At 40.2% G+C, this 23218-nt stretch overlaps 1 protein-coding gene across 16 annotated transcripts in view; it reads left to right on the top strand.

The window, feature by feature from the left end:
- The first annotated feature begins 7752 nt into the window (after positions 1–7752).
- The window catches only part of MAP10 (microtubule associated protein 10), a 113156-nt gene continuing 97690 nt past the window's right edge, over positions 7753–23218 (top strand). For 11 of the 16 annotated variants that reach the window (XR_010839015.1, XR_010839014.1, XR_010839012.1 and 8 more), the window contains exons 1-2: positions 7753–10296; positions 10619–10671. Coding sequence is in view for 11 of the 16 variants with exons in the window: in XM_059053830.2 (XP_058909813.1) it covers positions 7789–10296; positions 10619–10666 (2556 nt within the window). In the remaining 5 variants the exon portion in view is untranslated. Of the gene's footprint in view, positions 10471–10618; positions 10672–12307; positions 12535–14882; positions 18209–21037; positions 21230–23218 lie in introns of those variants that run through there. The other 5 variants (XM_059053832.2, XM_067025717.1, XM_067025719.1 and 2 more) reach the window with 5 other exon arrangements.

The following is a 23218-nucleotide window of genomic DNA, read 5'->3' as shown; positions in this document are numbered from 1 at the left end:
TCCATTTTCAGACTTAGTAAATCAAAATCCATGGAGGTAGAACCAAAGAATCTGCATATTAACATACGCACTACAGTTTGAGAACATATGAGATATTCTGGGAGAAAACCTCCCAGAGGTGATGAACTTATCATCCCAGAGTTACGTGGTTATGAAATGGAGAAGCTGATATTTTAATCCAGGACTGCTGGACTTAAAGCCTATGTCCACCGCCCTCTGCCACTTTGCCGATTGCCAAGGACAGGCACGTCAGTCTCACTAAACCACTATCAACCGTGTGTACCATTTAGCTTATTAATGAACCCGTCTTCAATGCCTTGAGATGCTGCATGATTTCTCTTCCCCACTCCTTTCTGGAAGAGAGAATTATCAAGACTGGGGTTTCGGCCACTCTTTCCCTTTACCATTAGTGGTTCCCTTGCTTTCTCTCCAACCCCCACCCCCTCTTCCCTCCCACCAGCCAGTCTTCTTCTTTGTCCTTCTTCTTAAGTGAAGTAATTTCCCATATCAAGTTCTGGCAAGTTTAAAATAAACATTGAAAAGGCAATGCAAAGCCTTTGTACCTGAAAGACATTTACAGAATTTCTTTAGATTATCTGTACCTATTCACAATAGCTCTTTCCTGTGTATGATATGGGAAGTGGTAATCACAGCTCTGATCATAACTCTGTCCCTGCTTTAATGACAGCATAATGGAAAAGCTATGGTGCCCCCTATCCAGAAGTTCAGAAACAGAAAGGGATGAAAAAAGAAAAAGAAACAAAGAACAGGATATCTGTATTCAAGCACCGCACACATTCTGAGCATTAAAGTCATGTCATCTTTACCAATAATAGAATATGTCAAGGCGAGTGTTATAAAAGTTCCAGTTGCTTACAGTGTGTAAGTTGTGGGAAGTCCATGTGTAACTGAGTTAGGAGAGAGGCGGGTATTTGGCTGAGATTTCAGAACTTTCATCTCAGGTCCTGTGAGATGGCATCTTTCTGTTTAGGCTTTTCTTTTAGGGCGTGAAAGAATGATTGTGGGAGTCTGCTTCTAACTGAGACCTTCTTGCTCCAGGAATATAATATGTATCTAAAACCTGAAAAACAAGCCGTTAGAAGACAGTGGAGGAAAAACCAAGGACCGGAGACCTGTCTCCTGAATCCCAGTCTGTCTCTCAAACAATCCTCAGAACTGAGGTTCCCAGACTTGCCATGCCTGACACGCATTTGTGAGGGGTTTTTAACTTCAGTAAAGAGGAAGGGGTTTAACCCGACCTTTTTACACTTCTGTTTATTACGGTTACGGATTGTGTTTCCTGTATTTTTTCCATGTTCCTTTTAGAATTATCTCTTGTTTTAACTCTTTAATTACTTGTATTATATCTTCTATCTCTTTGTTATATTCTTCTTTTTAAACAGCCTTTATTTTTTAGAGCAGTTTTAGGTTTACAGAAAAATGGAGCAGAAAGTATAGAGAGAGTGTCCATATATCCCCTGCCCTCCACAGAAGCATGTCCCCATCCCCGCCATTATCGACATCCCCACCAGAGTGGTGCACTTGTTACAGTGGATGAACCTACACTGATACATCATAATCACCCACAGTCCATGGTTAATTTACATCAGAGTGCACTCTTGGTATCGTACATTCTATGATTTGGACAAATGTTGGAAGATATGCCTCCATCATTATAGTGTCATACAGAGTATCTTCCCTAAAAATCCTCTGCACTTCATCATTTCATCCCACCCTCTCCCCTAGTCTCCCTGGAAACCACTGATTTTTTTATTTTATTTTTTACTATTTCCATAGCTTGCTTTTTCCAGATGTCAAGTAGTTGGATCATACAATATGTAGTCTTTTCTGATTGGCTTCTTTCACTTAGTAAGATGTATTGGATGGGACATAAAGTGCCTCGGTTTTTTTAAGTAAAAATAAAAGACACACTTTTCATTTTCACCAAGAACTTTATTGAACAACATATTCACCCTTTTGTTCCACTACTTTCTGCCATTTTCAGGCAAATTCATAATTCCACCTTCCCAAAGCTTTTTTTGTTTTTGAGCAAAGAACTGTTCCAGGTGCCTTTTACAGTCTTCCAGGGAATTGACATTTTTTCCATTAAGAGAATTTTGTAAAGACTGAAATAAATGGAAATCCCAAGGCTCAATGTCTGGTGAATACGACAGATGAATCAGAACTTCCTAGCCACGCTGTTACAGTTTTTGCCTGGTCATCAAAGAAACATGCGGTCTTGCGTTATCCTGATGGAAGATTATGTGTTTTCTGTTGACTAATCCTGGACCCTTTTCATCGAGTGCTGCTTTCAGTGGGTCTAATTGGGAGCAGTACTTGTTGGAATTAGTCGTTTGGTTTTCCGGAAGGAGCTCATAATAGAGGACTCCCTTCCAATCCCACCATATACACAACATCACTTTCTTAGGATGAAGACCGGCCTTTGGTGTGGTTGGTGGTGGTTCATTTCGCTTTCCCCGCAATCTCTTCCATTCCACATTATTGTACAGTATCCACTTTTCATCGCCCGTCACAATTTGTTTTAAAAACGGAGCGTTTTCATTACGTTTTGGTAGCGAATCGCATGCAGAAATATGGTCAAAAAGGGTTTTTTTCGCTTTACTTATGTGGAACCCAAACATCAAAGCGATTCACATAACCAAGCTGGTGCAAATGATTTTCAACGCTTGATTTGGATATGTTGAGTATGTCAGCTATCTCCCGTGTGGTATAACGTTGATTGTTCTCAATTATCGTCTCCATTTGATCACTGTCAACTTCAACTGTTCTACCCAACCGTGGAGCATCGTCCAGCAAGAAATCTCCAGCATGAAACTTCTCAAACCACTTTTGACACATTTGAGCAGTCACAGCACCTTCTCCATACATTGCACAAATCTTTTTTTGCTTTTCAGTTGCGTCTTGACTTTTCTTGAAATAATAAAGCATAATACACCGAAAATGTTCTTTTTTTTCTTCCATCTTCAATATTAAAATGGCTACACAAAAATTCACCAGTTTTGGTAAGTCTTTTTTAAATGCACGCTGATATGACAGCTGTCACATACAATCTAACAAAATTGTTTCGAATGAAGTTAAAGACAACTAAGTGCTACTAGAGCCACCTTACAGAAAAAAAACTGAACAAACCTTTTGGCCCACCCAATATTTGAGGTTTCTCCATGTCTTTTCTTCTCGGTCTAATTGCTCATTTCTTTTTAGCAGTGAATAATGTTCCATCGTCTTGGCTGTATCACTGTTTGTTTATCCATTAACCTGCTGAAGGACACTTTGGTTGCTTGGTTGTCATTTTGGCAATTCTGAAAAAAATCTGCTATAAGCATCTATGTACAAGAGTTTGTGTGAATATAAGTTTTCAGTTCCTTTGGGTAAATACCAAGGAGCATGATAGCTGGATCTTAATAGTAAGAGTATGTTGGGATTTTTAAGATATTGACAAACTGTCTTTCGAAGTTGCTGTACCATGTTGCATTTCCACCAGCAAAGAATAAGGCTTCTTTTTGCTCCAAATCCTTGCTAAAATTTGTTGTCGGTGTTCTGGATTTTGCCGATTCTAATAGATGTGCAGTGGCATCTCATCGTTGTTTTAATTTGCATTTCCCTGATGACATATGACCTGGAGCATCTTTTTATATGCTTATTTGCTATCTGTATCCCTTCTTTGGTGAGGTGTCTGTTCAGGTTTTGGGCCCATTTCTGATAGTTGGGTTGTTTGTTTTCTTACTGTTGCCTTTTAAGAGTTCTTCGTATATTTTGGATAACAGTTTTTGTATAAATATGACTTTTGGGGCTTCCCTGGTGGTGCAGTGGTTGAGAATCCGCCTGCCAATGCAAGGGACACGGGTTCGTGCCCCGGTCCAGGAAGATCCCACATGCCGCGGAGCGGCTGGGCCCGTGAGCCATGGCCGCTGAGCCTGTGCGTCCGGAGCCTGTGCTCCACAATGGGAGAGGCCACAACAGTGAGAGGCCCGCGTACTGCAAAAAAAAAAAAAGAAAATTTAAATATGACTTTTGCAAATATTTTCTCCCAGTCTGTGGCTTGTCTTTTCACTCTCTTGACAGTATCTTTCACAAGAGAACTTTTTAATTTTAATAAAATCCAGCTTATCAATTCTTTCTTTCATAGATGATGCCTTTGGTGTTGTATCTAAAAAGTCATCACTAAAACCCAGGATCATCTAGATTTTTTCTTATTATCTTCTAGGAGTTTTATAGTTCTGTGTTTTGCATTTAGGTCTGTAATCCATTTGGAATTAATTTTTGTCACGGCTTTAAAGCCTTTGTCTTAATTTTTTTCCTTTTCTTTTTTTGCATGTGGATGTACAGTTCTTCCAGGACCATTTGTCAAAAAGACTATTTTTGCCCCATTGTGTTGCCTTCACTCCTTTGTCAAAGATCAGTTAACAGTAGGCATGTGGATCCATTTCTGGGCTCTTTATCTTGTTCCACTGATCTGTTTGCCTATTCTTTCACAAATACCATACTGTCTTGATTACCGTAGTTGTATAGTAAGTCTTGAAGTCCTGTAGCATTAGTCCTCCAACTTTGTTCTTCAATATTGTGTTGTCTATTCTGGGTCTTTTACCTCTCCATATAAATTTTAGAATCAGTTAGTTGATATCTGCAAAATAACTTGCCAGGCTTTTGATTGTCATTGCATTAAATCTATAGATCAAGTTGGGAAGAAGTGACGTCTTGACAATATTGAATCTTCCTATCCATAAACATGGACTATCTTTCCATTTATTTAGTTTTTCTCGGATTTCCTTGGTTAAGAGTTTTCTAGTTTTCCTCATACAGCTCTTGTACATATTTTGTTAGATTTATACCTAAGTATTTCATTTTGGGGGCTAATGTAAAGATATTATGTTTTTAATTTCAAATTCCACTTGTTAATTGCTGCTACATAGAAAAGTTATTGACTTTTGTATATTAATCTGATATCCTGCAACCTTGCTATAGTCGTTGATTAATACTGGATTTGTCAATTCTTCCAGATTTTCTACATAAGACAATCATGTCATTTGCAAAAACAATTTTATTCTTTCTTTTTCAATCTATATACCTTTTATTTCCTTCTTTTTTCTAATTGTGTTATTGCTAGGACTTCCAGCTCGATGTTGAAAAGAAGTGGTGAAAGGGGACATCCTTGCCTGGTTCCTGATCTTAGTGAGAAAGCTTCTATTTCCTTACCATTAAGTCTGCTGTTAGCTGTAGGCTTTTTGTAGGTTCTGTTCTTTTAGATGGGGAAAAGGAAGCACTGGTGTAAAGAATTTTATATATATATATATATATATATATATGCACAGACACACACACACAATTGGTTATTACTCAGCCATGAAAAAGAATGAAATAATGCTATTTGCAGCAACGTGGATGGACCTAAAGATTATCATTCTAAGTGAAGACAGAGAAAGACAAATATCATATGACATTACTTATATACGGAATCTAAAAAAAAATGATACAAATCATTTACAAAACAGAAGTAACAGCCATAGAAAACAAACCTATGGTTACCAAAGGGATACAGGGTGAGGAGGATAAATTTGGAATTTAGGATTAACAGATACAGACTACTATATATAAAATAGATAAACAACAAGGACTTACTGTATAGCACAGGGAACTATGTTCAATATCTTGTAATAACCTATAATGGAAAAGAATCTGAAAGAGAATACGTATATATATGTATAACTGAATCACTGTGCTGTACACCTGAAACTAACACAACATTGTGAATAAACTACACTTCAGTTAAAAAAGTGTCTGCTATACGGCAAATAATAAATAAAATAACATTTATTTTAACAAGTATTTACCACGTGCCAGGCACTTTTCTAAGAATTTTGTGACTATTAATTCACTTAACACTTATATTTATGAAGTTGACACTATAACTACCTCATTTTTTGGATGAGGAAACAACTCACAAACTGTTGAGAAACTAGTATGTGGTCACAGAGCCAGGATTTGAGCCAGGTAGTTTGCCTACAAAATTGAGGCTCTCATCCACTGCTCTGTGCTATTTTTCCACGTTTGTCCTATGAACAGAGAAAATTTTTAATTGTCATAGCTAAACATTTACTCACTACATTTAACATTATTTACAGTTATAAAATCTTATTCATGTACTGTAATACCAGTGATGTAGAGTGTCTGGGCAGAGAAATTATTAGCCCTGTAGAAACCTTATATATTATAGAAGTAATGTCGTTATAGAGGAGGTACATTGGTTTCCCTGTCCACATACAAAGTGCTAATATTCCACATTATTAACCTTACTCAAAACACTTACTGCAGGATGTCTTCAATAAGGAATTTTATCTACTGTTTGTCTGGCACACATGGACTCAATACCTCCTTGCTTTTTACTTGTAAACATGCTGTAATTTATTGCTCTATGTCATCCATCTATTAAGCATGTCACTTGATAAGTTTCCTCTGCAAGTAGATAGTAAGATTCTGAAGGCCAAGAGCAGTATCTTCTACTTACATACTGCAATGAAAGCTCCCTCACGAGTTCACTCTAAAGCACCAAGCCCTTCCAATTGTGAATTTGCTTTTGAGCTTCACAGTGCTGTTTTTGCATTCAATGTAATATAATTTAACTATAAATTATAAAGCTGCCTAAAGCAGAACATATTCACATAATGTCCCCCAAGCATCTCAAACTCTACATATCCCCAAAACCCAAAGCAACTTTGAAAAATCCAATCTGTGCCTCCTCAATTTTTTCTCCCACAGAAGCAGAAAATTTTCACCCATAACTTGTCTCTCAGGGTCACCAAGCACTAAACCCTGCTATCACAAATACCTCTTATATCTGTCACTTCTTTAACAACTCCACTGACCCTAACCACGTTCAGGCCACAATTCTCTTTCCTTAGACCACTGCAACAGCCTCCCAAAAAGACTGCTCTGAATTCAATTTCTTATTAGCAGAATCCTCCTTTGTACCTGTACTGCTACATTTCCGAACATAGGTATAATAACATTTAGTCACTCAAAACAACTTATACAGAATAAAGTCCAAATTCCTTGCTATGGCATTCAAGGTCACTTATCAACCTTGGTTTCAATCTAGCCTGCTTATTGAGGGTAGAAGTATGTCCCCTTGAAAATCTGGGATAGGGCTGTAAGATCTCCTCCACCCCCGTGTTTATGTAAATACATTAGTTTTGTTTAATGGGAATCATTGACATCACTCTCCTACACGGTGATGGCTCAGTTGGAAATGTGGCCACACTCACTGCGCGTGACCCAGTGCCACCACACTCAGACAGAGATCCCAAGCCGCTTCAGAGCCATGTCCTCATCTTTTGAGTAGACCAGCAGCAGAGAAGGCCGGCTGTGGGCAGTTAGCTGGCTTTCTTTAGCCTGGAGATTGGAAAGGGAGGCCTGATTTACTTTTAATATTCCTCTGATAGATCTGAACTGACTCCAAACTTGCAGGGGACCGGCAGTGATAAAACGTGACCCAAACCAAAAAATAAGCCTTTTTTTTTTTTTTTTTTTCCATTCGTAGCCTCAGTGTTATCATAAGCACTGTGTTAACACCAGTCTGGAAAGCAAAGACATACACTGAGCAGCGAAAATTCCCACGGCTGCCACAGCACAGACGCGCCCGGGGTGGGGGGTGGGGGTGGGGGGGGCTAGCAAGTCTCGCGATAGAACAAGACAAGCGCCAGGTTCTCCCTGTTTCTCGCGAGAACCATCGACTTCAAGCCCCCACCTCACAGCGTCCCCGGGGCTACAGCGATGGCTGCCGCGCTGCCCGAGCGGCTCTTCTCTCTGGAGCTGCTCGTAGACTGGGTGCGTCTTGAAGCCGGGCTGCCGCCGCCGCCCGTAGTCCCGCCGGAGGAGCAGGAGGAGGAAGAGGCGTCGCCGCCGCGGTCGTCGCGCGGCCTGTGCCCCGCCGTGGCCTTCCGCCTGCTGGACTTCCCCACGCTGCTGGTTTACCCTCCCGGCGGCATGGCCGCCCCCGCCCCGGAACTTCGGCCCGGCCTGGTCAGCTTCGGTCGCGGCAAGTCCTGTCTCTTCCGCCTGCAGCCCGCCACCCTGCACCGCCTGCTCCTTCGGACACCGCTTTACACCTTGCTGCTGCAGCTGCCCCCCGGGCGCCCGACCCCCGCCCCGCAGCTCCTGGGGGCCTGTAGCATCTCTCTGGCCGCCGCGGCCCACAAGGTCCTGGGGCCCGCCGCCTCCGGCTGCTCCCAGGGTCATCGGGGAAGTTTCCCTCTACACAACCTAGAGGGGGAGCGGATTGGGCACATTGCCCTGGGCTACCGCCTGACCGACCTGGGAAGCAGCTTGCTGGGCCACCTGGAGAGGCCAGTCGCTTCCACAGGAGGTGGAGTGGAGGGTATGGAGGTCAGTCCCCAAAGCTTGCAGGAAAACCAGCAGGTGCGGCAGCCAGACTCAGAGCCAAGACCAAGAGATGCTGATAAACCTCTGATGGATGTAAAAATCTCAATGGCAGGGAAGGATTTGAAGGAGGGAGGCTTCCACAGCAAGGCCAACTCTGATCACAAGTTGGAGAATGGCAAAACCAACTCCATTATTTGTTCAAAGGGTAGCAGTGAGAGGAGTGTTAGCCCCCCAAATCAGGAAGTCACAGAGTTAGACATTGAAACCAACATAATTTGTCCTCCTCCTCTGTATTACACTCATGTGACCCAAGAAAAGACACCTCCTAAACAGGGTGAAATCACTATTGAGCCTCAAATGAATGCACCTGAGGAATTGGATGGTACTTTTCCGGAAGAAAAGCTTGTAAATCCCCCAACACATAGTAGACCTCCAGAACATACAAATCTTTCAACACACGAGCGGCCTCCAGTGCTTATACATCCTGCACATATTCAGGATGTAGGAGCAAGTAACCAAACTACTTACCATCCTCAAACTGAACAAAATAGAATCAACACTGTAAGGCAGCTGCCTTTGTTAAGTGCTTTGTTGGTTGAGTTGTCCTTGTTATACAACCAACCCATGGCAAGCCCTACTCATATACATCCTCATTTAGCCTGCTTATATAGAACTGAGGACAAGAAGTCACCAGAATCTTCTGCCAAATCCACATGTAAATCTGAATCTAAGGATAAGCTTCCTCTGGGGGAAAATGAAAAGTCAGTGAGTCTTCAGTATAAAAAGAACCAAACTGAAAATCTTAAGAAAGGTAAATATTTTGAAAAGAAAGGTGGTGTCCCCCCCAAAAGAGTTCCAAGGGGGAAGCTACTTTATGGCTTAACAAACACACTTAAGCTACGTTTAAAGCAAACAAATCCTGATATGTTGATAGTACACGAAAAGAGAGAACAGTATAGAAAAACGCAAGCACAAATGTTGGGTGCAAAACTCAGAATTCCATCATCCAAAGTTAAGACACTAAGTTTTGCAGAACAACATCAGAAGCCACATCAACTGCCTAAAGATAAGTTTTTAGACTCAGATGCATCTTTTGCTGAAGATAGCAATACCTCAAAGCAAATTAGTGTAGTTTTTGATGACCCCAGCACAACTAAAGAAACTAAACTGAAATGTGCAGCTGAAAAGACAGTTGATTTACTGGAAGAAATTGTGAGTCCTGCAAATTCCATTGTCTTAGGAAGGTTTATTCATACAAATATTTTGGGTGGAAGAGTGGAAGTGAAAGTCCAAAGTCCAGGTGATTTCCAACGGGTCGCAGTAGTTGACAGAATTGTAGTAGGTAAAGAAATAGATGATAAACAGGTCAAAATCACTTCTAACGACATTCTTACTGCTGTTATGAATGAAAATAATCCAAGTACAAGTAGTTGCTCTGAAAGCATCTCAGAACTAAAGTATTCAGATGACTTCACCAGTCCTTGCTGTTCTGAAGACACCAGCAGAATTTTACAAGCTCGTGATAGCAGTCCGGGGACAGGAAATCCAAAACATAGTCAACAGACAAGCAAGTCCAGTGAAACAAGGTTGTCCACAAGGAAAAATAGCAGTGAAAAGAGTTCTATTCTTAGCCCACCTTTTTCAGCTGGATCCCCAGTACTCTCATATAAAAGATTTCATATTTCAAAGGCTCAAGATAAAAGTTTGGAGGAAGCGTCTAATATCTCTACCAGTGATTTCTCTTTATCACACTGGACCGAGGAAAAAGAAAACCAGAGAGAACAAAATAGTATGCATAATTCTAAAGTTCTAAAGAGGAACCAAGACATCCCTACTAAACTTAAAACAAGAACAGGTTGCAAGTCCTCAGAAAAAAGCCAGTCACCTCGGACATCTCAAGTGAGTTCTTATCTGCCTTCTAATTTGTCAGAACTAGAACTTAATGTCCTGGATAGCAGTCCATTAGATCACTTTGAAGAAGACAATGATGACCTTGGTTCACTAAACATTTCCAAGCAATGCAAAGATATTTGCAAATTAGTAATAAATAAACTTCCAGGATATACAGTGTAAAAATATGTGCTTTTACATAACATTTAATTTGTTTTATAACCTGTATGTAAGTGAAACAATTTTTCATAGCTGTACATTATTTTTAGTACATAAATTTATGTATATAATTTTTCAGAATTTAAGTGTCATTCCTTTGGTGTTTAAATAGGATTCTACCATTAAATCTGACAAGATTGATCATGGGATCACCTTATAACCCAGGTAAGATTTCAGTTGTTTAATCTTCTAAGAATAAAAGTATCTTCCTAAACTGTCTCTATTAAAGTATCCTAAAGCTGACTTCATGCACAGCGTTCAAAAGGCTGTTAATAAAGATAGCTTCAAATTTTAATGGCAATAAATTGTTTACCGAATATAGAAGACTTACTGTATGAGATGCAGGAAGATACAAAAGAATTTAGGATACAGCACCAGCAGTTATAAGAGATTACTGTTCTATATAGATAGGAATTCTTAAGGGAAATCTTCCTGGACACATACACATTCCATATCTCCAAGAGGTGAAGTCCTTTTTATATGCTGTCATAGTTCTCTATATGCTTTTTTTTAAAGCACAATTTGTGTGTGTGATTACTTGGTTAATGTTTATCTTACGATAGGTTTAAGTTCTGTGGTGGAAGGGACTGTATCTGTTTTGCATAGCAGTGTGGTCTTAGTATCTGGCACAGTCTCTGGCATGTGGCTGGGATTCAATAAAAGCATTTGTTGGACAAATAAATGATGGCCATGCATTGAAAATACCTAACGGGAGGGATTAGAATTGAGCAGTAAAAACAAGCAGAAACCCTCAAAATATCCTTATTGGAGACATGGTTATTTGACTGTAGCATTTTTGTTTTGCTGGAACACCCTTAGGTGTTCTCTGAAGTATTTGGAGAAGGGAACTAAAAAAGTGTCTTCCTGTGCAGTTTCTTGTATAGAAATTCAGTTTACTGTCATTTCAACTTGTTCAAGTTATTTTTAATATAGGACAGTTTGATTTTATGAAGTCTAGTGATCATTTCTTTATAATTTATTCCATTGATTTTATACTTAGATCTTATTTTGTGTTCAGATATTTACATATGTGTTCTTCTATGTAAATATTGTTATATTGTAATTTTTACCCTTAATTTTTTGATATAGCGAATATTTTTGGATGTATGAGGTGAGGCCCTGATAGGTGTTATCTGTTGAATGATCATAAAAATAGAATTTCGATAGATGGTAAGAGATGAAGATGCTATATTTTGAGGAACAATATGAATAAAGAATGATGATGAGAATGAGCATGATGTATTCATGGGACTGTGACAATATTATCTTGATTAGAACAGTAGAGTCATACTACAGAGTGGTCGAAAGAAAATTTGTTGAGTAAGAAAAGTCCCAGATTGTAGGGAGCTTCAAATGTCAAGCATAATCACAGAAACAGTAGAGTATTTTAATTTATAAATGAGCGCCAGTAAGTAGTCATGACATTTTGAATATTTTAAATTACTGAAATAATTTCTTAGAGATTATACCAGTGGAAGTTTTGAAATATGAAATATGTTCAATGGCTAATGGCTCATGGTCTTAATTTTTCGGTAAATATAAAGCATATAGTGTATCATCTCACAAAATTAAAATAATTTACTGGTGGGTGCTGTAGCTAGATAGTCAGATGACACCAATTTGGTCTGTAAATTGTCAGCAAGTTTTCATTATTATGGAGGAGACAAAAATATAATCAGTATCAGAATCATGAGAGAAATAATTCTTTAAAAACTGTTTTATGGGGCTTCCCTGGTGGCGCAGTGGTTGAGAGTCCGCCTGTCGGTGCGGAGGACGCGGGTTCGTGCCCCGGTCCGGGAAGATCCCACGTGCCGCGGAGCGGCTGGGCCTGTGGGCCATGGCCGCTGGGCCTCTGCGTCCGGAGCCTGTGCTCCGCAACGGGAGAGACCACAGCAGTGAGAGGCCTGCGTACCGAAAAAACAAACAAACAAACAAAAAAAACCAAAACTGTTTTATGTGATTGAGAGTAAGTCATTGTCTCTGATGAGAATAGGTGAGGGAAATGAATTCAGTGTGTTTAAGGTACAACAAAGACTAAAGAACTAATGTATTTTAAATTACAAATTGAGTAGTTGAATAAGCTTCTCTTTGAGTTATTCCATGAATACTTATTTCTAGAATTGTGGTGGTGGTTTTTCTAGCTTAATTCTAGTGAAAATACCTGTTCCCGTGTATTTAGTACTTCCTCTTTGCGTCCTATTTTCAAATTGTACTTCATGTTTTAATTCTAAAGCCTGTAAACTTAGTTCTTTAAGAATACTATAATAGATACTACTTCTGAAGCCTTATTTATCTTCTTAGTGCCTTAAAATCATGGAAACATGAAATAGTATTTCAGGGTCATAAATAAGGGAGACTGTCATTTAGTTGTTGGTAAAACTAAGCTCCTGCAATCCAGCCTTTCTGAGCACCTTAAGTATCTAAACTGCTGTGGGCAGAGCTGAATTGGGGGTGAGCCACAGAAATAAGGGTAGGGCCTACCCTGCAGCTTAGGAGGCAGCTGTCAGTGATGACAAATCCTTTGAACTGTTACTATAAGCGGATTTGAAGAGGCCTGTGCAGATGCATACATCCAATATGTTGGTTTTTTTCTCCAGTCATGTGCATGCTATTGAGGACATCTTTAGATACAAAGAACAATGGTACTGAACTTTCAAGCCTTTGTGGCTTTCTGGTGAGAGCCACCCATTCACATCTCAGCTTAATTTTTTTTGCCTGTACAAGCAGTGCACATTTATTATGGAAACTTAGAAACCAGACTTTTATTTGTTGCAAACATATAGGTCAAGCCTATAAATTAAAAACAAGTTTTTAATTATCACATTGTATTGTTGGCAAGGCAAAGAAATTTCATAACAAAGCAACATCTAAATAAGAAAAATATATTTATATTTGTCTGTTAGATAAATAGTATTTATATTTGCCTACTCATAAACTGTCCTTGGGCTTAGATATATAGCCATCCTTCAGTCTATTTGTGTTTTAATTTGGATTAAAGTATCTAGAGAGTTGTACAGAATGACAGTTTGTGAGCCAAGACTTGCTGGATTCTCCTCTTCTCATTTTTAACCTAAAACAATACCAGGATAATTTACTTGGTTAAGGACCAAGGCATTTTTAATGTTTTTCCCCAGAGATCTAACTGTCATGCCAGGAAATAATAGACTTCAGGATGAACATTATTAGGTTGGAGTGCCAAGCCGTAGTAGTAGAAATATTTCCTTATTTTCCAAATATTACTTATATCTCTGTTATACAAATAATATATATAAATTCTAGAAAAAAATAGAAAATTCAGATAAGAATTTTTTTTTTGCTTTAAAATTGTGTATTAAGGGAAGGTTATGGTCCTTTCCTTTCAAAATCCCACTGAAATGAGAGAAGAGATGTAAAAATAAGAGTGAACCCATAGTAGCCTCAGAGATCTGGAAGATACAAAGCAGATGGGATTAGGTTGGCCAAAAATGGACTAGAAATCTACTCTTCAACATCGCCCAGTGAGGTGCTGCTGGAGAGATGAGAAGATGGTGTTTTTTTAACAGAGCCCGAGATAAACGTCAAATTCAGTCAGCAGGTCTTGGGAAGGAGTATGTCATGGGACACCGGCGGTAGAAACTGAACCCTGAGTGTGATGGAGAGGCTGGGCCTGGGCTAAAGGTTATCTAGTAGAAAAGGTGCTGGGGCCACAGAGGAAAACGAATATTTTCGCTTTGGACAGCAAAACATGTTAACAGGGCCTTTCTCAATTTTATTGGAGAGACCACTAACCCTAGTGGCAAATTAAAGCAATACAACCCTGGTCTTTGGAGGCGGATGGTGTTTGCGTCTTTGATCATGTGTTATATGATTTTCTGAGATTATTTCTTCATTACAGGATTAGGTTGGGGATTGAATCAAATACCATTTATCTAGCATATATGACAGTGAATGTGCCTGGGAGTGTTGGTATATTTAATAGTACAGAGAATGTACCACAGTATCTGTGTGCCTGCCCCAGAGGGCTATATTTTCAATAAAACCTCAGTCAGGAAATCAACTCTTCCTTCCAAATGGTTAAAACAAACGTTCCATTTGACATTGTAACTGAGTGGGAGAACCCCTGGCAGCAGGAATCCTTGGAAAGGTTTGGGTTTTAATAAAGAATGTGTTTGTCCAGGAGCAGGCCAGGATGGGAGATTAGATAAGCTCCCAAGTAATGGTACAAGATAATAGCTGAAGGTCATAAGGTGAAAGAAAGCATGTGGAATGGAACAGGTCCATGAGTCAGTATATGAGTCACTTATTACAGGTTCAGAAACCTACACTTGCAAGCTTGACTATTTAGGATACTTTGTTTTATTCATTTATTTTCTGTTTTCTTCTTGGTTTTAATATAGTTCTTTTTGAAGGATCTTATAGTTGGGCTGTGAGAGCAATTGGAAATGGATTTGGTTGTGACTCATAATTGAGCTGAAATCCTAAAGGAGGAGCAGTAAACCCCCAGGGTCTACATAGTGAAAGACTGAGAAAAAAGACAACCCCTTTTCTACCCAGAGATTTCTCCTTCAGCTTTTATCTCCTAGAAGCCTTGGAGGGTTTTGCTTTTTGTCTCATTAAGGGAAGCTGCTCAATTACAGAGAGTTTCACACCCAACAACTGCCTGGAGGACTGTATTTCATAACTTGTGATTTTGGTGTCAACGCTGTGGAGAGAATTGGGATGGAATTCTGGACTCAGAACGACATAAAAAAATTATGGATTGCTTTAGATGCGGAGGAACCTATTGTCAGAAGAGTTGGTCTGAAAGTGATTGCTTGCATATCCAGAATTCTTAAGAGTATTTCCAAGTACTTTGGGACAGTATTTGTTAACCTGGGGGGAGAGATCTTTCTAATCGTCTGGAAAAGTTCCAAGTGTGAATGCTGGCATCTTGTCAGCAAAGTTCTCCATAACCCTGACTCCCTCTGTAGTAGCCAGAAGCCAGATATTTAGGGAGGCACATTTTTTTATTTTCAGATGGCACTGTCTTGCATCTAGTGCTCTAACTCAATTGTTTTTACTAAACCAAAGGTATGCTCTCCTGCATCAACAAAGAAATACCCATCTCTATGCTGAGAATATGATTATACAGAATCCCAGTGTGGTATTAAAAAGCAGCTGAAATTTTTAGACAATTACAGTCAGAAAAGAAAGCTTGACTTCATAGGAATCTGAAGCTAGAAGATACTTTGGAAATCATTTAGTTCAGCTCCTTCATTTTATAAGTAAGGAATGTGGCCCCAAATAATGAAGTTTGCTACTCTCTTGCCCCCCTCTTTCCATTAGAAGGTGCCACTTCATGTGTCAAACTAGGGTCATAGCAAACCCGAACTGTGTCTCTGGCAGACTTTCTATAACATTCATACTGAAAACACTAACCAAAAAATGAAATGACTTAGAGATGTGGGAATTTATCCTCTGTGCCACAGGGAAGGCATCTGTGTTTGGTGTCAGACAGTCCTGGTTCCTCCACTCACCTGTTAATCTTAGGCAAGTCTCTCTGGGGCTCAATTTTCACACCTATAAAATGGAGAAATCAATCATCATGGTGAAAGTGCATCAATAGTGACATCATCCAATATGACTTTCTTAATAATGTTCAATATCAATGCAGCATCAGGGCAGGTCAAGTCCAGGTAGGGGGTGTGTACCAGAAGATGCTCTCCTGATGGTGAGACACAATAATAGCAGCACTTCTGACACATGGGTACCACCTGTGCTTGCCAGAAACCAGACGACTTGACACATGAGTCCTTCTAACTAAAGGACATCATGAACCCACTGGCCTCCTGAATTTAACCGCTAATCTCTGTGTCAGTTCAGTGCTATACTTCCCTCTCCTTGATGAACTTTGCCATTGAAGCCCCACCTTTTGGACTTCCCTGGTGGTGCAGTGGTTAAGGATCCGACTGCCAATGCAGGGGACACGGGTTCAAGCCCTGGTCCGGGAAGATCCCACATACTGCGGAGCAGCTAAGCCCATGCGCCACAACTACTGAGCCTGCACTATAGAGCCTATGAGCCACAACTACTGAAGCCTGTGCACCTAGAGCCCGTGCTCCTCAACAAGAGAAGCCACTGCAGTGAGAAGCCTGCTCACCACAACAAAGAGCAGCCCCCGCTCGCCGCAACTAGAGAAAGCCCGCGCACAGCAACGAAGACCCAATCCAGCCAAAAATAAATAAATAAATTTATTTTTAAAAAGAAAAAGAAGCCCCACCTTCCATCCATGCCCTATTACCTGATCCTCAACTAGAAGTGAGGAACCTGATTACGTTATAGAAAAGAAGATAGATTCTTGACACCTGTGAAGGCAGCAACAGGTATGGCTCATCAGAAGTAGGGTAGGTCAGGGGAGCTGCCTTGTGAACTTCCACACTCTTAGACACGTACATGAATAGCCATGGGTTAGCCTTCCTGGTGGGCAACCTAAAGAATGATCCAGCTGTACTTGATGTCCCCTTAAAAAGGAGGGGCTCAGAAAAATGTTAGTAGGGCTGGTTTCTTGGGAATGCAGCCTATGCAGTTGCATAAACCCTGCACTCAGAAGAGCCTCACACTGGGTTTAATGCTCTGCTATTGTCATCTTGAAATTCTTAACAATTTTCTCTTGCGCTTGTGTTTTTGAGTGAAGTCTAATGAGACAGCAGTACATCCACATTAGCAGGGGAGATGTGCACCATGTGTGTCCACCTCTGTTGCTTCCCACCCCACTCATAGATAGCTGTACGGCTTCCCTAGACAATTAACTTCTACTCAGAAGGGCACTGCACATGGTTTAAGGTTCTGTTATCACTGTCTTGAAATTCTTAACAATTTTATCTTTGTGTTGTGTAAACATAGAAATTCAAGTCTGATGGGAGTGGCACATGACCATAAATATACAGCATATGTATTTATTGCTTTGCTGCCCTGTTTGCATAGTGTTCGTGGTACCCCAAAAGCACAAAATTCCATGGGACTCACTGCATGTGGGAGCTCAGTGGGACTTAACACAAATCAGGTGAGCGCATTCCATCTACAACTGGGCAGCCCCAAGAGGCAGGCTCTCTGTGTGATCCAGAGCTGGCTTCAAGCTCAGAAAGAAGGCAGTGCTGTTCCAAGAAGCATGAATGACCAAGGAACCCCATCAAATCTTTTCTCGCTCGTGTTACTTCCCTGTGTTAGCCAACCACCAATGTTGAAAATGATGACACAGAAGGACAGAGAAAGATAGAGCAACCCAGAGTTCCTTGTCCTTCCAGCTCTTCCTTAGTCATCAGGAAGCCAGTGGTGGAGGGTGTTGGTAGGATGTGCAGGTATCAAGAAGTGAAATAGAATACTTGAGTTAGGTTAGTTGGGGCAGCATTTCCGCTGTCTGTGTGCACATCAACATTATAAGATGCCAACTGTGTGATTTTGATGATTCCACATACAAGTAAATGTTCTATTCATATTTAAGACTGATGTTGCACAATATAAAGATGAACAGTAAAAATCATGTTAATTGTTTAAGATTTTAATTTTTCTTTACTTTGAAAGACATTAAACAGTGAGGCAGAGTTCTAAAATGACCCCCCAGTGACGCATGCCCTTGTACAGTCCCTTCCTTTGCATGTTGGCAGGACCTGTAGTTTGCTTCTAACTAATAGAATATGGCAGAGGTGAAAGAGTTTGTCACGTGTAATTAAAGCCCCTAATCACACAGAGAGATTAGCTCAGTGCTTTGTGTCCACCTAGAGGGGTGGGATAGGGAGGGTGGGAAGGAGACACAAGAGGGAGGGGATATGGGGATGTATGTATACATATAGCTGATTCACTTTGTTATACAGCAGAATCTAACACACCATTGTAAAGCAATTATACTCCAATAAAGATGTAAAAAAATAATAAAAATAAAGACATGGAAAATTTTAAAAAGCCCCTGATCAGTTAACTTTAAAGTAAATCAAAGATAAATAAATAACTAAATAAAATTTTAAAATAAAGTAAATCAGGGCTTCCCTGGTGGCGCAGTGGTTGAGAATCCGCCTGCCGATGCAGGAGACACGGGTTCGTGCCCTGGTCCGGGAAGATCCCACATGCCGCGGAGCAACTAAGCCCGTGAGCCATGGCCGCTGAGCCTGCGCGTCCGGAGCCTGTGCTCCGCAACGGGAGAGGCCACAACAGTGAGAGGCCCGCATACCGCAAAAAAAGAAAAACAAAACAAACAAACAAACAAACAAAAAAAAGTAAATCAAAGTGAGATTACCCTAGGTGGGTCATATCTAGTCAGGCAAACTCTTTAAAAGCGGTTAGAAGCGAGACACTCTTTCTTCTGCTGGCCTTGAAGAAACAAGCACCATGAGTCCTGCAGCTGAAAAAATACTTTGTGCCAACAGCAGCATGAGCTTGACAGAGGAGGACTCAAACCTCAGATGAGACCCCAGCCCTGGGCAACACCCAGACCGAAGCCTATGAGACCCTGGGCAGAGGACGCAGCTATACATGCCTGGACTCCTGAGCCACAGGTTCCATGGGGTAGTCCACAGGTGTTGTTTGAAGTTGCTATGTTTGGGGTAATTTATCATGCAGCCATAGAAAAATTAATACAAATAGCCAATAAAAACACTGAAGAGTTGAGAGGGAGACCTTGGAAGAAAGGGAAAAGCTTTATATTTTAGGCACTCCCAGTTTTTTGAACAAGTCCTGCATTTTTACTTTTCACTGAGCCCCCCAGATTCTGCAGCTGGCCCTGGCTGTTACTCCAAGCTGGTAGAGGCACAGCCAATGGCATACAGTCTTTCTACTTGACTCTGCAATGCACATAGGCTTTAGCACAGCCTTTCTGGACATGGCTGGTGTGTATCATACTTGAGAATACCATGTGGAGGCTATATATTTCCTCTGTAGGATCTGAATATTATCTTTAAATTTAAAAATTTACAGTCTGAACTAAAATGCCTACATTTCACGCTAATGATAAATTTGGCTTCTGAAACTTTTATACATAATTACTCATAGCAATTCTTTGGAGGTAGAACTACTGTAATTCTGCATACAATATTTTTAGTGCCTAACAAAAATGATCGAACAATACATAACCACTTATGAACTGTTTCCTATTTATTCTTGTCAGTTAAAATAATTTCTATGGATTTTTTAAAGGACTGGCTCTCTCCATAATGTTTCTTTAGCACTAGTTGCAGACTTCTGCAGTCGTGCTACTTCCTCAATATGGTTCGTTTTGCAGATGATCTGGGGATATGTGCGTGTAACCACTATGGCCCACAGCTCTAGTTTGGAAAACAAATATAATGATTCTCCTATTATATTGCAGTAGATTGTGCCAGCTCCACATATTTACATTAGCAGGAAATCCAGCATCAAACTTTTATGAACTCTGCCATCCCAAAGGACCAGGGTCCTGAGACGCTTACTTGGTCTTCTTTAAGTGGCCTCTCCTGCTTACAAATGCCAGGCCAACCTGCTAACTAATTGGCCTTGGTTTTCAGCTGCCATGGTACCTACTGCGGTGACAAAGTGTGGCATCCGAAGACCAGATGCTTCCGTGGTCCTGATTCCACCACAGTTTGCGAGGGTGCAAGTTACTTTGGTTTTTGCGTACAGGTTCACGTTCACAGAGTGGCTGGATCTGGAGTTGTCTTAAAACCCTTCCCCCTAGTGATCTAGACACTCTGTGCGGAGCAAGGACCACTAGGACAGGTTAAGAACCTTTTCTTGTTTGCTGTGGTGTCTTCAGGGTCCTCTCCTGCCAGGGAACTTTGACTGAAACAACCCTAAAGCATCAGAGTTCCTAATTATTTCAGACACCTAAAGGGAAGGAGTCATGGGCTGGATCCTGTTCTTTGAAACCTACTGTACCCTGTGCAAATCGACTTCTTTTCTCTCAGTTTCCATCAAATCAAAAACCGGGTCTGATTCTTAAGGCCTGTGGATGTATATACTTATGTTTACATAACAGAGACCTCTGTAGTGTTGTGAGAAGAGTCCAAGAACTTTTCTGGAGAATGTTCTATGTCCTGTTACGGAAAAGCAGTCGGCAGCCCTGGCTTAAAATAATAAATAAAACTGACTTTCCCTGTGTCAGGCACCGTCTACATGTGTATGTGTTGAGAATGTCTTATTCAGTTTTGTTTTCCTCCCTCATACCCAGTGAGGAGCCTACTGCAGCCCCTTTCGTAAAGTATATGTTTAATGGATGTTGGTGGAATTGAATAGAAACAGTAATTAAAACTTGCATCTATTCATAGTTTACAAATCAGGGTCTTGTATACTTTGTATGCCTCACCACTTAGCTAAGAGCTCTGCCACCCGGAAAATTGGTGGCTGGGGCCCTGGGAATAGTGACCCATGAAACTAACTTACTTCGTCCCCTGTTATCCTAAGTAATAAATCAAGATCAAAATTTTTGGTTGATTCCTCCAACCAGTTCATTTGGCTGATAATCCTTAGGTCCACCTTGGTTAAGAATGAGCTGACCACAGACCAGGAAGATACCCTTCTCATCCTTGATGTCAACCTTGTTCTCCAGATTTACTCTCAGATCGGTTATGCAAGCCGACTTCCCGGAATCCGGGTACATTTGTGTAGCGGATGTTTTTCTGGCTGACAGCTATTCCAACATATGGCACCTCCTAAGAAGCACCAGAAGATTGAAATATTCTGATCTCCGTGCTTCGACTGCATTTCTTGAAATAGCTTGGTTATAAAACTCACAACAAATAACACTTCCTTTGACACTCAAAGTGTTAGGAAGAGCTAGACTATGGTGTGTATCTAGACCACTTTGTACCTGAATTTAAATTTTTAGCATTCTCTTTAGGGGCAGCCAGTTTCACCGTGTGCATTTTAAAGAACAAGAATGTGTTTGAATGAATGTGTCTGGTCTCCAATCTGTGGGCCCATTCACTTGTTTTTATTGTGTAATATTTTAAACATTGAGAAGAATATGTAATACAACCAGGTCCTGTGTACACATCACCCAGATTTAACCCCGTGCTGGCGTTGTGCCGTGCTTGCTTTGCCTGCACGTGTGCTCTCCCTCTCCCTCCCCCCCCCCCTCATAAACAAAACATACAGCTACCAATGAAAACCCCTTTGCTTCCTCTCCATTTCTTTGCCCTCCTTTCCAAGGGGTAACCATTACTCTGGGTTACTGTATACCCTTCCCATTCCCATGGGAGGGGACATGTAGGTTGTTTCCAGACTTTTCTTATTACCAACAGTGCTGCAATTAACATTCTTGTCCCTCTGTGCACATGTGCTCAAATTTCCTTAGGATTTTATACCTGGAATTGGAATTTCCAGGTTCTATGGTATACACATCTTCAGCATTGCCAAATCACTCTCCAGAGTAGTTGAAGCAATGTACTGTACCGCCAACCAGCATATGAGAACACCTCTTTCTTCATATTCCATCATAAAACTTGGTAAAGAGTAGACATTTTAATTTTCACTGCTATGTTTAACTATTGTAACTTTACAATAACTACTGATATCTAGAAAGGCAGTCCACTCCCTTCTTTTTTTATGTTGTCTAAGCCAGCAGTTCTCAAACTTCTTGAACCTTGTAAACTCTTAGAAATTATTGAGTACTCCAAAGAGCTTTTGTTTATGTGGATTATTTCTATCAACATTTCCTAGAAATTGAAAGTGTAAAGTTTTTAAAATGTGTAGTGAATCCATTTAAAAGCAACATTAGTAAACCCGTTACATGTGAACATGAATAAAACTTTTAAAAACTTTTATTTATTTTTATACAGCATGTTCTTATTAGTTCTCTATTTTATACATATTAGTGTATACATGTCAAACCAATCTCCCAATTCATCCCACCACCACCACCCCCTCCCCCCCTTCCCACCTTGGTGTCCATACGTTTGTTCTCTACTTCTGTGTGTCTATTTCTGCCTTGCAAACCGGTTCATCTGCAGCATTTTTCTAGAATCCACATGTATGCATCAATATAGGATATTTATTTTTCTCTTTCTGACTTAACTTCACTCTGTATGACAGTGTTTAGGTCTGTCCACGTCTCTACAAATGACCCAATTTCATTCCTTATTATGGCTGAGTAATATTCCATTGTGTGTATATATATATATATATATATATATATATATATATATATATATATACACCACATCTTTATCCATTCATCTGTTGATGGGCATTTAGGTTGCTCCCATATCCTGGCTATTGTAAATAGTGCTGCAATGAACACTGGGGTGCATGTGTCTTTTTGAATTATGGTTTTCTCTGGTATATGCCCATTAGTGGGATTGCTGGGTCATATGGTAATTCTATTTTTAGTTTTCTAAGGAACCTCCATACTGTTCTCCATAGTGGCTGTATCAATTTACATTCCCACCAACAGTGCAAGAGGGTTCCCTTTTCTCCACACCCTCTCCAGCATTTGTTGTTTGTAGATTTTCTGAACATGCCCATTCTAACCAGTGTGAGGTGATACTTTATTGTAGTTTTGATTTGCATTTCTCTAATAATTAGTGATGTTGAGCAGCTTTTCATATGCCTCTTGGTCATCTGATGTCTTCTTCGGAGAGATGTCTGTTCTGCCTATTTTTTGATTTGGGTTGTTTTTTTCTTTGATATAGAGCTGCATGAGCTGTTTATATATTTTGGAGATTAATCCTTTGTCCGTTGATTTGTTTGCAAATATTTTCTCCCATTCTGAGGGTTTTTGTCTTGATTA

Source organism: Kogia breviceps, chromosome 2, assembly GCF_026419965.1.
Source record: "Kogia breviceps isolate mKogBre1 chromosome 2, mKogBre1 haplotype 1, whole genome shotgun sequence".
In the NCBI taxonomy this organism is placed as follows: Eukaryota; Metazoa; Chordata; class Mammalia; order Artiodactyla; family Physeteridae; genus Kogia; species Kogia breviceps.
Note: the sequence above shows the minus strand (reverse complement) of the source record. Positions and strands in the feature narration are given on the sequence as shown.